General features: G+C 36.7%; 1 protein-coding gene across 1 annotated transcript in view; it reads right to left on the bottom strand.

The window, feature by feature from the left end:
* Nucleotides 1-264: 264 nt before the first annotated feature.
* The window catches only part of LOC139710729 (uncharacterized), a 37190-nt gene continuing 23770 nt past the window's right edge, over nucleotides 265-13684 (bottom strand). The window contains exons 2-6 of the mRNA XM_071622646.1: nucleotides 7477-7535; nucleotides 6763-7137; nucleotides 5469-5852; nucleotides 3101-3214; nucleotides 265-1033 (exon numbers count right to left, since the gene is read on the bottom strand). Coding sequence (XP_071478747.1) covers nucleotides 924-1033; nucleotides 3101-3214; nucleotides 5469-5852; nucleotides 6763-7137; nucleotides 7477-7519 — 1026 coding nt within the window. The 5' untranslated portion in view covers nucleotides 7520-7535 and the 3' untranslated portion in view covers nucleotides 265-923. The remainder of the gene's footprint in view (nucleotides 1034-3100; nucleotides 3215-5468; nucleotides 5853-6762; nucleotides 7138-7476; nucleotides 7536-13684) is intronic.

Genomic DNA, 13684 nt, shown 5'->3' with positions numbered 1-13684 from the left:
GGGGGGGGGGAACTGATGGGGTAACACCCTGCCGGAGATGGCAACTCTTCTTTTCCATCTCTCATATCTTCCTATGCTATTATCAGGACACCCTATACAATTAATTGGTCTATAGGTGGCGCTGTTCATCCTGTCGGTCTCGTGGACCTTCTTTGCTTGGTGTCGGTCTCGTGAACCTCTTTTGCGTAATGTCGGTCTCGTGAACCTTGGGTATGCGTAGCGTCGGTCTCGTGGACCTTTTAAGTGTAGTGTCGGTCTCGTGGGCTTTGTTTGCTTACTGTCGGTCTCATGAGCCTTTTGTGTGTAGTGTCGGTCTCGTGAGCAATATAACTCCTGGGCTTATTTTACTTGATGTCGAACTCGTGGGCTTTATTTACTCAGTGTCGAACTCGTGGGCTGTATAACTGGTGGGCTGCATGACTTGTGAGCTGTATGACTCGTGGGCTGTATGACTTGTGAGCTGTATAACTTGTGGGCTGTATGACTCGTGGGTGTCGGTCTCGTGACGTGCACCCCTTAATTCGAGTTTAATCTAATAAACTCCTCATTGTTGCTGTTATGGAGTTTTACTTCCCCATTTTTTTTTACCCATTCACTGCACACAGCACAGAGTGGTGCAAGATTATTCACTTCGACCCTAAACTTCAGAGCCTCTCTTTTTTTTTCAATAAACTCTTCTCTCGAGTGTTTAATTTCTATCCATTATTTATCTAGGTTTGGAAAGTTCATTTGTACCGAGTTATTCATCATTTTGAAAGCTTAGAGTTTGCTCTTTCAGAATCTACCATTAATTTTATATAATTATTTAGTGTGTATAAAAAAGGTAATTCAATTTTGGAGGGCAACTATGTCGTCATTGTCAGCTGTGGAGAGCTCAATGTTGATTGTAAGGAAAGAAGAACTCTTCCGCTTTCCATTGATATCTAATTACGTTGACAAATGTTACACATATTGATCCTCATCTCAGTGGCATTCGCGTTCCTTCTTCTTCCAAAGGTGGTGCGTTTGTTCCATTTAGAGCGATGAATCTTGCCTGAACAATTAAAAATTGATATCAAAGTGAAAAAGTAAAATTTGCCAAAGCAGAAATGTCAGCTTGACGTGTATTTAACAGAACGGAAATCATAGATGGATGAACATCTTTATGAGATTATCTTCATGCATATCTTTATATAGCAAGTATAGCTGTTCGTTTCATCACGTGATAAAAACAGTAAGACATATATCTGGTGGCGTGAAGATCGACTTTTGATCCATATCATATTTACCTTCCTTTGAGAAAGGTGGAATTGATAAATTTACTGATATCACGCTACAATTCTTCTATTCTTTTGTCTTCAGGCCATGCAGTAACTTGCTAATACTGATGATGATGATGATGATGATGATAATAATAATGATAATAATAATAATAATAATAATAACGTCTTTTTTATTCAGTGTAGCCTGTTCAGTGTTGCTACTGCTCTACCAGAGGGCCCTGCCATTACTAGCGTTGCCAGGTACCCATTTATACACCTCGGTTGAGAGGGACTTACAGCGTGTAAGAGTCTCATCCACTATGCCACACCACTCACAAGTTTCATTTTTGTAAATGCACATTGTAACTTATGGATGATAATCATTGTATACAAGAATCACAAGTGAACAGATTATGTCGGATATGAATTAAGGACCTCGTAAATGGGTATAACCTGAATGAAACAAGACTTCCGTATATATATATATATATATATATATACATATATATATATATATATATATATCTTAGAATTTTCCACGTGTTGGACTTCGAATGTTGTAATTATTAGAAGAAAGAGACTCTTTCTTATATATATATATATATATATATATATATATATATATATATAAAAGTGCAAAACCTATAGACAAAAGCTTATGATGTGCATGATAATAATGAACAGTTAAATGAAAAGATATGTTTTGAGCCGTGATTTAAAGACTGCTACGGTTTGGGATTTCCGGACTTCTAATGGTAGATCATTCCGGAGTTTGGGAACTGCACAGGCAAATGCTCTTTCTCCCAGTGTTGCTTTTGTTTTTGTTTTGTTTTTGTTTTTTGGTAAGAGAAGAGTGTCCTTAGAACTGCGCAAATTGTAAGTGTGTCTATGAGATTTAAATACTAATAATTCGGATATGTACCTGGAGGCTTGACCGATGAGTGACTTATATACAATCAACAAAATCTTAAGATCTTAAACAATATTCGTTTACGAATCGGAAGCCAGTGTAAGTCTTTCAGAAGAGGAACAAGGTAAACAAGGTAAGGGCTTTATTTGTCGTTCTTTCAAGACATTCAAATGAAATGCAAATTCTTTCTTAGTTTACATTTGTCCCCCTCCACTTTGAGAACTTTTTGCATTTTGATGTAGTAAATGGTGCAATTTGAGTCATTTTTTGCGTGTTCAGTCCCACTTGTTTAAGGTATGCAGTATATTTTGATGTAAATTATTATTGAACAATATGCCCATAAGATGGTCTCATAAATAAACTTCTTGTATTATCGCTTACACTAAATATCATTAAACAACGCAAAAAGGAAAATTTTATAACTGAATGACAGTTTAGAAATTGTCCCTTTGTACGACTTTGTGAAATCGATATTTTTTGCATTTGACACGCAACACTTCCAGAACATTTTGCTTTCCTTAGACAAAGTGGATAGAATGGCATTTATAAAGAATGCGTGTAATCAAAAACGTTAAGATGATACAAATACTTTCTTATTCAATAATGAGGGACTCTTGGGTTTCTTTTTTTCTCTCACATAAAGATGTAGTTTACTATGTGAGTAATCAAATAACGTGTTTTTAAGCAAAAACACTATAAGAAAACGCTTCAGGTCAATTTCAGTGCAAAATGTAATGATGCGCCATTTCATTTTCCTGAAACATAAAGTAATGGATTGTATAAGAGATATATATGGGAAGATGATCGTAAGTGTGTGTGTGTTTGTGTGTGTGTGTGTGTGTGTGTGTGTATAATAACAAATTTTCATGCAATTGGATGACCTAATGATGCCCCTATAAAATCATTCAGGGTCTCTAAAGTTTTCCAAACATGTGTAACAAGCGCTTACCTTTCACTTTGGGCATGATGAAGACGATCAGCAAAATCACCGTGCTCACTATAAATGCGGTTGCAAGGATGCCAATCCAAATGAAAGGTCCCACTGACGCTGATTCAGGTAATACTGATATTATGCAAGAGAGAAATAATCATGTTAATAACGCCACAATATGATTTTTCTACAAAGTATTTTTTGTAGATGTTATTAACAGACTTTAGGTGTCGATCAAAGTTTACGCGGTTTCTATAAGTATTGATGAAATCATGTTCCTCTTTCTGAAGTTCGGCTCTGCCCTCTTTGTTTGTTTGTGTATTTGTTTTTTTTTAATTATTTCTTCTTTGCGAAATATAAAGTTTGTTTTCGGTCGGTCTGTAAACATTGGTAAAATTTTTGATTTAGTTTTCATGATTTGACAATCCTAATCAACAAGTGAGTACCGAGTAGCTTTCCGGATACAAAAACCCCCGTCATAAGCGTAATTTTTGTGTGAATTTGCGTATTTGCGGGGGGGGGGGGGATGGGTTTGGATGTGGGTGTGTTAATTTGTTTTGGTATAATTGAACTTTTTTTTTCAAGTATGATTTTAGTAGTAGCTTTTGAAATACATAGCCCCGTCATGAATTTTGTGCGAAAATGTGTGTGTGTGGGGGGGGGGGGGGGGGGGGGGAGGGGAGTGTTGATTTGTTTTGGTATAATTGTATTGATCTCTTATTATTTCATTACTTTTTCAAAAACAAAACTAGAAATGTCGCTTTGGCGACTGGTATGCCTCCGCCATAATGCATGATTTTCCCAATAGGTCTACATAGTACATGTGGACAATGTGTGATTACATTTTCACAAAATTGACAAAATACTGAAATGACAAGTTTGTCACAAATGTGTTGAATGTTCACCTTCCTTGACTTAGGTTTAATTGGATGACTAGGAGAGCATGTATCTAGGGGTTTAAGGGCTTTAACTTGACTTTGACTCATTCATACATTTAGGCATTGAGTAATTTTCAAGGTACAGGTGTGGAGAAAAAGTGCAATTTCTGAATTGAATAGTAAATTGTTACCATTTTCATCTGGCCCTTGACCCTAAAATTCATAAGATAATCACTTTCAGGTAGAACATGCATAACATGTACTAAGTTTCAAGATAACTTGAGCCAATTCCGAGATATGCAGGAAAAAGTTAGTTCAGCACTTTCACTTGATCTTTGACCTTTTGACCTTTGAGGCAATAAAAGAAGTTAAAAAAAAAACTTTCCAGAGAATTTCTATTAGGTTACACATGCATACACCAAGTGTAAAAAAAAAATAACCCTGCTGGCATTGCATAAATATGAGGGAAATAGTAAAATTTTGAAGTGTTGCACTTGACCTTTGACCCCTAACATTTGACCCCATGAACCCTACATTCTCTAGATAATCACTTCCAGTCAGTACATGTATATACTATGTTCCATGAAGATACCTTGAACAATTTTCCAAGGTACGGAGAAAAAAAAAGAAGTTTTAATATTTTTACTTGACCTTTTGACCTTTGACCTTTGACCTCATGACCCAAACTTACACCAGAGAATCTTAGTTGGGTAATACATGTATACACTAAGTTTCAAGAAAATATCTTCAGGCATTCAAGAGATATGGTGGAAATAGTGAAATTTTATGTATTTGACCCTGACCTTTTGACCTTTGGCCTTTGACCTCATGACCCAAACTTTCACCAGAGAATTTTAATTGGGTAATACATGTATACACTAAGTTTCAAGAAAATATCTTCAGGCATTCAATAGATATGGTGGAAATAGTGAAATTTTATGTATTTGACCTTGACCTTTTGACCTTTGACCTTGACCATGTGCACCCAAAAGTTGATAGGCACAACTTCACCCCCTAATACACATACATGCCAAGTTTCATTAGGATACCTCAACAGGTTTTGATAGTTACCTTGTCCACAGAATTCATTACGGACGGACGGAAGGACGGACGGACGGACAACCCGAAAACATAATGCCTCCGGCACCACTTCGTGGCGGAGGCATAAAAATGAAAAAAAAAAACATAGGGAGGCGATATGCATTTACCAGATCAATGACAAACAGCACGGACAGTTGAAAATATCGTTGTTTGATACACAATTTCCAGGACGAGGTGACATGAACTGAAATCATTACTTTTCGCCGAAAATTTAGATGTGACAAGCCACCACAAAGAATAATGCATTGCAGTAGGTCAGTGAAAGCTCACACACACACACACACACACACACACACACACACACACACACACACACACACATGTGTAGATATGGAAAGTTATATACACAGTCACGCACTTAACAGACAAAATGTAGAGAATAAATAAATAGAGAAAATGACACTTACCGTTGTTATCTGAATCACCATTTTTCGTCACGTTAAGTATCTTCGTGATATCAAAAATTTGTTGCCCGGTTTTCAAAATCTGGCTGCAGAGATAACAACCCGAATCATATAGGGTGATATTTGAAAGTAACAGAGAAAAGTCGTACTTCACGATAAGTCGGGATTTGAATTGATGCGTCACGTGTTCGCCATATGCAAATGTACCATTTGCTGGATAAGCAGTCACAAGATCGTTGTAGCTCTGATTCCTGCACGTGAGCTCTGCCGAGTGTATGTACTTCCAGTACTGCACCATCACGTTGTCAGCATTTTCCAGTGAACACTGAAGTGTTACATCTTGACCCGATTCAGATTGAACTGAAACATCAGAAGCCGCATCCAATGCTAGTGATTGAGATTTGGGAATACGAAAAAAACAAATATAACATGAACAAGAAATGTCAAACACTCTTCTGACAATTCCAAAAACAAAAAAAAAAGAGAAAAAATAGGCCAAGGAATGATTCAGACAACGCAAACTGATTGACACTTAAACGAATCAGAAAAAAATAAAGACCAATACACATTATATACATACATATATATATATATATATATATACATACATACATATATATATATATATATATATATATATACATATATATTCCAGAAAATGAGATCTGAGAATATGATGATTCCAGAAGATAAGATACATTTTCCATAGGAGAGAGATAAACTACAAAAAGTCTGCCAAAGTGTCAAGACAGTCATTCGTTATTGTCGCAAATGATACACGGACTGTACTTTTATGCGATTAACGTGCGCTATGAACAGCAAACACAAACGACAGAGGAGTACAGGGCCTACGGATACAGTCATAAACGTATTCGTGTCATGAGAAAGGAACTTATTCATCCACTTGAATTTATGTCTAACAAAGACAAATTTGCAAACACACAGGTACACAAACGTAGGAGCATTGATACGTTACATGTATAAAAAGGTATTTAAGTGTTAGTTTGTTTGTTAGTCTTTTTATTCACCGTAAAATCACAAAAACAAAAATGATACAATACAACTGGAATATATAACTAAAGGAAAACTGATGGATTGCCCTGCTCAGCTCGGCGTCCATGGCCGTGATGTTCTTCCGAGGGGTCCAACTTCACATGAAAAATCACAATAGTCGAAACTCCATACAATAAAACTAATTATACACACATTTACTTACACATAATAATATGATACGAACAAAAAATTAATACATCAGTACGAATTCAACTAAAACAACATTACAAAAAAGTGTGCTTACCTGAATCGTTCCTTTTCTTTACGGTAAGAATGAACAACTCCTCGATGACTGTATGGTCATTATATGAGTTCTGGCTACATTTGTAGCATCCGGCATCGCGGTGAGAGACATTCAAAATTGACAGATCATAGTTGGCCAGTAGGGTTAGTCTGGGTTTCAAGTCTTGTGTCACGTGAGTAATAATTGCATCATTCAATGGATATACGGCAACAAGCTCATTTAAAGTCTTGTTCTTGCACTCGGACAATGGCTCTGTTGTGTGTGAGTAATCCCAATAACGCACAGCCACATTGTCATCAATTCCTAAGGGGCACTGCAGTGTCACATTTTGACCCACCGCAGACTCCAGCAGATGCTCCGATGTCGTAAATGTTACTGCTAGAAAAAAAAGACAGGGAGAAGAAAATAACAGAAAGGATGATGGAAGAAATATGAGGTAAAATGCACTTACTATGAAGAATGGAAATACTGAGCATGAAGCTGTAATGCGATGTTTTCATTGATTTAAGATTTTATTTTTACGTACATTGAATCCTCCATAGGAAAGAATATCGTTGAATGAAAAAAATACGACAAAAATAGAGAGCGCTAATAACGTAAACAATGATGATCTTTACATCGTTCTTAATGATGCGGACACGAATTAAACAAACACGAATAGACAATTAATCGAAGAGAAGTGAAAGAAGTTTCAGAGAGCCTTTTAAATCTTACCATGCAGAAGAACTGTGATGAAAATATGCTGATTATAGGCCATACTTTCGTTGCGTATCCTGCAGAATAGAGAAAAAATATCTGTGTTAGTATATCTGACAGTACTTGTTACGTATAATTGCATGAAGCATTTCTGTTCCAACTACAAAATATATATATCCATGTATTTAAGGAGCATTATGTTACTCCTATATACCTCCCATTTGACGTGAAGAAATCAGCACTGTTTATTCAGATACTCTTCAGGAGTTCTACTTATTTTTTTTTTCAGGGATAAGTACTAGTACATATTATCTGTCTGTTCAGTGTCATTTCATTTATGTAGTAATCCCCTAAAATCCATAAACGTAGAAACTATGTCCACGAATCTATTACAGTAATATAACACAAGCAACGTATCGGAGTAGGGTACTTGTGTATGTAGGACAACACAAATGAAACATGAAATCCTATAAGGTATACAAAATAAAGACAGTGCCATATGTGGGACAAGATCTCTGATAATGATAACTTGATATTAAAAGTACAATATATCTAGAGATTGCTCACTCCATACTATCTTGCTTTTTTTCTTTCACATCTCAGCGATAGCAAAGTTGTGTCAATTAAATACACATCGCAGTTATCGATTAATACTCTCTAAAAAAGAAAGAGTGAATTTTCACTCGATTTTCACTCCCCTTGGTAGTGACGTCAAGGATCACTAGAAGTGGAGTGAATTTCGAGTGAACAGAAATTTCCCTCCAAAAGAGAGTGAAAAAAGACGGAAATGTTTTTGGTGGGATGTTCACTCCTTTCTCACTCTAAATTCACTCCTGACGTATTTCACTCTTTTGTCAGTCGTTTTTCACTCCTTTCTCACTCTCAATTCACTCCTATTCATTTCACTCTTCTTAAACTCCGGAGGTTTTTCACTCCTTTTTCAATCTTTTTTCAATCCTTTTTCAATCTTTTTTCAATCCCAAACGGAATTACACGCTACATGAGCACACATCTCTATCACAGCACTCAGTGCACTAGTTATTCAACTCTGGAAGAAAAAGTGACAATGGTGATGAATTTGGGAATAATCTAGGTGGTCTGGAGCCATTTCTGGAATAATGAATACCAATGAAACTAATACAAACAAAAGCAGCAAGCAACGTTCATAATATAGATATTTGTTAATATTAATGCATGTATTTTGAAGCCAACGATCCACCACTGGTAGCCCAGTGCATTGCCAACTTTGTGTTCCAGTTTTGAAAGTCATTCCTACCCGAGCTGGATCAATACATGAAACTGAATAAATATAAGCTAGTAATCCAATTGGCTGTTGTTTCATTCTTTCTTATTAATTTATTATTTCTTTAAGTAGCATTGAGGGGGATATAAGAAGACAATGTACTAAATGCTACGCATGATATGTTTGTTTTTTTTTTATGAGCTGATTCTCTATATTAAATGAATGTGTGATGTCCACTGGATCACCTGAAATAAAACAAGGAAAAGTAGAAATTACGCGGTGCGTAATATATGTCCCCGCCGGAAGTAGCATTTTGTAGCAAAATGTGCAATATAGGTAAAAAATCAAGGTCAAAGGTCAAAGAAGTCAAAGGTCAAAATTCTGCGTAAAAGTTTTGAAGCCCTCACCTAGTGCCATCACATAAAGCAAACGGAATCGAAATCGGGTTAGAAATGGCGAAGGAGTAGCATTTTGTAGCCAATGTACAATATAGGTCAAAAATCAAGGTCAAAGGTCAAAGAAGGCAAAGGTCAAAATTCTGTGTAGAAGTTTTGAAGCCCTCACCTAGTGCCATCACATAAAGCAAACGGAATCGAAATCGGGTTAGAAATGGCGAAGGAGTAGCATTTTGTAGCAAAATGTACAATATAGGTCAAAGGTCAAGGTCAAAGGTCACGACTGAAATTCTGTGTAGAAGTTTCAAAGCTCCCATGTAGTGCTATCATATAAAGCAAACAGAATCAAAATTGGCTCATAAATGACAGAGAAGTAGCAAATTGAAGATTTTGATCACACACGGACGCACACACGGACACACGGACGGACGGACGGACGGACGGACACACACACGTACGGAGCCCGTTTCATAGTCCCCTGCTCGAACTCGTTCGGCGGGGACAAAAAAAGGAATATACCTCTTTAAAAACTTCAACTACAGAGCAGTACACCATTACAAACAGTCTTCATGTGACTGAGTATCTGGTTTCCATTAATTATTTGGCCAATAATAATTATACATATTTTTATCATTTAAGAACAACTGTCACCATAATCATCACAAGGTCCTTGTAAATATGCTATTCTAGCTGTCATTCCCAAAGCTCTACAAATGAAGAGTTTGTTTGCAAAAACTGATAAGTCCATATGTGCCAAATGGAGATATATGCGATTAAAGGTCAAGAAAAATACAGAGAATAATAAGAAAATGTTTGCTTCTTTTGATCATAACTTCAAAAATGTACGTTTATATGTAGTGACCAATATACATGTGTATAATTCAAAAGGTATTATTTTGTACTTTATGACAGAGACCGTACTTCAAAATCTTCAAAAATGGACATATCGGTTTTTGCGAACAAACTCTTCAAATATTAGCATCACACATTTCCCCGAAAATATGCCAAATTCATAAAGTTTGTGCAAAAGTGAAAAATTTGACAAGTACCCTTCCTGAACATGTTTAATTTTCGACTACAAGTGAATATAATTATTGCATGTTCAATGATAAGCTACAAAAGACTTGCAAAGTATAGTCACCATTATCTATATTATAATACAAAAACAATTACACATGTACCAGGAATTGTGATTGCTTTGAAAAATTGACAAAAATACAGAAATTTTCAATACTGCATGGTTAATCAAGTTTGGATCCTCTGTCATGTAACACAGTGATGCTCTACAAGTACATTGCACAAATACCTAAACATACTCGATCAGAGAAGCATGGTCTTGACTTTAAGTAGGCTTTAGGTGGGGTATTTATGTAGATGATAGAGCCAGAGGGGGGCCTCCCTGAAACCCCCCAGACCTCGGCCATCAACCGTGCGATCATTACAAAATCCACACACAAATTGCCTGTGACATAATTTACAAAACTGTAATGTTGATTTTCAACTACAAAAAAAGTCACTTGGCTAAATTATGCTAATTTGAGCATGAAATCAGACCATTTGCCATAACTAAAGTTCCAAAAAGGCACATTTTTTGTTTTTTGTGTAAATATTCTTTCTAGCGTCCATAGCAAATGAAAGAGAAAAAAACTGTGCCATCAAAAAATTCTGAAGTATCTATTTTTTTCTATTTACTCATGTATTTCTTTGTTTCTTACTATTTGTTTTTCATTGCCTTTTCAATGAAATTTGTCAGCGACACGTCCAGCATGAAAATATTTATGTTATTGATTACAATCAATAACCCCCCAAAATAATCATGCCTTCATGAAATTTGGCATGGAATGTCAAAGGGGAGGAGGGCTCGTAGGCCCCCCCCCCCCCCTCAACCGGGCCTACTATTTATGGAAAAAGAATTGCAATCAATACAGTTGACACAACATGTATCATATCATTGATCTTCTTCACCTAAATAAGGCATCATTGTACAATATTGAACACTTGTAATCCTTCCGAGTTTTGCCAGATGTAGCAACAACTAATGCATGCAAACTGAATTTCTTATAGAGTGATTTCATGTGACGTCATGTTGGCCACCATAATGGTGGCTGCCATAGCAAAGGCGATCAATATTCATTCATGCATGCCTCTCTAACAAAGGTGTTCTTTTGTCTTAGGTTTCCCTGAAGTAAACATTGCTGCAGCTTTTGTATGCAGTCTTGATTTCTAGTCAGTTTAGGCAATTGACTTCATTAGGCTGCGTTCACATAGAAGTATATGGTATACGGTATTCGCTATTCGCTATTCGGGCACCCAGTACACCATCACCCTCACCGTCAACTTGCCATCCCATGCAGTGAGGATTTCTTCCTCCTACATCCCAGCAAATCTTATTAACAATTTCTAAACTGCATCAGAATGTCAGTCTACATGCTTATTTTTGCTAAAGGGCAAATCCAGACCAAAATTGTCATTATTTCATAAACGTGAGACGGTATACGCTGCAGGAAAATCGAACAAGCTCGATTCCCACTTTGCTACAGAGAAAAAAACTGTGCCATCAAAAAATTCTGAAGTATCTATTTTTTTCTATTTACTCATGTATTTCTTTGTTTCTTACTATTTGTTTTTCATTGCCTTTTCAATGAAATTTGTCAGCGACACGTCCAGCATGAAAATATTTATGTTATTGATTACAATCAATAACCCCCCCAAATAATCATGCCTTCATGAAATTTGGCATGGAATGTCAAAGGGGAGGAGGGCTCGTAGGCCCCCCCCCCTCAACCGGGCCTACTATTTATGGAAAAAGAATTGCAATCAATACAGTTGACACAACATGTATCATATCATTGATCTTCTTCACCTAAATAAGGCATCATTGTACAATATTGAACACTTGTAATCCTTCCGAGTTTTGCCAGATGTAGCAACAACTAATGCATGCAAACTGAATTTCTTATAGAGTGATTTCATGTGACGTCATGTTGGCCACCATAATGGTGGCTGCCATAGCAAAGGCGATCAATATTCATTCATGCATGCCTCTCTAACAAAGGTGTTCTTTTGTCTTAGGTTTCCCTGAAGTAAACATTGCTGCAGCTTTTGTATGCAGTCTTGATTTCTAGTCAGTTTAGGCAATTGACTTCATTAGGCTGCGTTCACATAGAAGTATACGGTATACGGTATTCGCTATTCGCTATTCGGGCACCCAGTACACCATCACCCTCACCGTCAACTTGCCATCCCATGCAGTGAGGATTTCTTCCTCCTACATCCCAGCAAATCTTATTAACAATTTCTAAACTGCATCAGAATGTCAGTCTACATGCTTATTTTTGCTAAAGGGCAAATCCAGACCAAAATTGTCATTATTTCATAAACGTGAGACGGTATACGCTGCAGGAAAATCGAACAAGCTCGATTCCCACTTTGCTACACTATTCTATGCTATTCGGTACATTCAAATAGTGCCCTCTTATGTGAACCGGTGTTAGGAAATCCTATCATTCGATTCAAGCTATTCGCGTGCCCTCGAAAACGACCCCCGAATACCCAAATAGTATACTTCTATGTAAACGCAGCCTTATGGTGGGCAATTGTGACATCACTGCTAACACTCTATAACAAAATATGATTGTCAGTTGCAGGTTATCTTAATAATTTGTTATGAGGTCAAGGGAAGAATTATCCATAAGTTTGACTTGGCACATTAGTGAACTAATCTATTTGGCTCCATCTACTCTAATGCCGTGGATTTATCAATGATGGGCTGCAGATGTTTCATGGAAAAAGAAGTTGAACCAATTGAGCTTCTACCCACAAGTTTTTCAAAGTACAGTACCGGTACATCAATTACATAAAGGTGAAAATGTACAAAATAACTCTGGGTCCCGTAACCCTAGGGATCAATGATTCCCATCAATTTTGTTTTATTTTTTTTTAAAGATTTTTCCCTCTACTCCAAAGAAGATGGATGCAATAAATTTGAGCACATGCATATTGTACTGCATCACTGTTAATCAAAGGGGTGACAAATGTATGTGGTAACTTAATCACAACATGGAGACATGATCTTCATCCCAAGAGCATGGATGACCATTGGAAGATTCTACTATTTAGCTGCTATTTGAAGCATTCCCCCCCCCCAAAAAAAAAAAAAAAATGAGGGAAAGAAAAAAAATACATACGAGTGTCTGTCAACAGTTTTCTCTCTTGAATATTAGACTATAAAAAGGTTTTATTAAAGCCAGTCAGAATTGCCTGGGGAGAAGGGGGTGCTTAATCATGAGCGCAACCAGATTCGTATCATGCGGAATGCCAAGCTGTGTGCGGCCAAACATTCTTTCATATGCTTGGAACACCTTACAGATGAATGTATTGATTAACATGTGGCCATGAAGAGGAGATTTTTTCTTGACTTTATAAGTCAAAACTATTTTCAGTTACTAGTATATACAACAATCAACAATTTAAAGCATTAACAATCACACATTCTATGCAACAAACTCTTTTCACCGGCGAGCCCTGTTCTACTTTTAATGTTGAAGTGCTGCAGTACATCCTGGTAACAGCTTCATGCTAAACTACC

This window comes from Diadema antillarum, unplaced genomic scaffold, assembly GCF_040938485.1.
Source record: "Diadema antillarum isolate AM-2024a unplaced genomic scaffold, OU_Dant_1.0 seq00001558_RagTag, whole genome shotgun sequence".
Taxonomy (NCBI): Eukaryota; Metazoa; Echinodermata; class Echinoidea; order Diadematoida; family Diadematidae; genus Diadema; species Diadema antillarum.
This window is presented reverse-complemented; position numbering and strand designations above follow the sequence as displayed.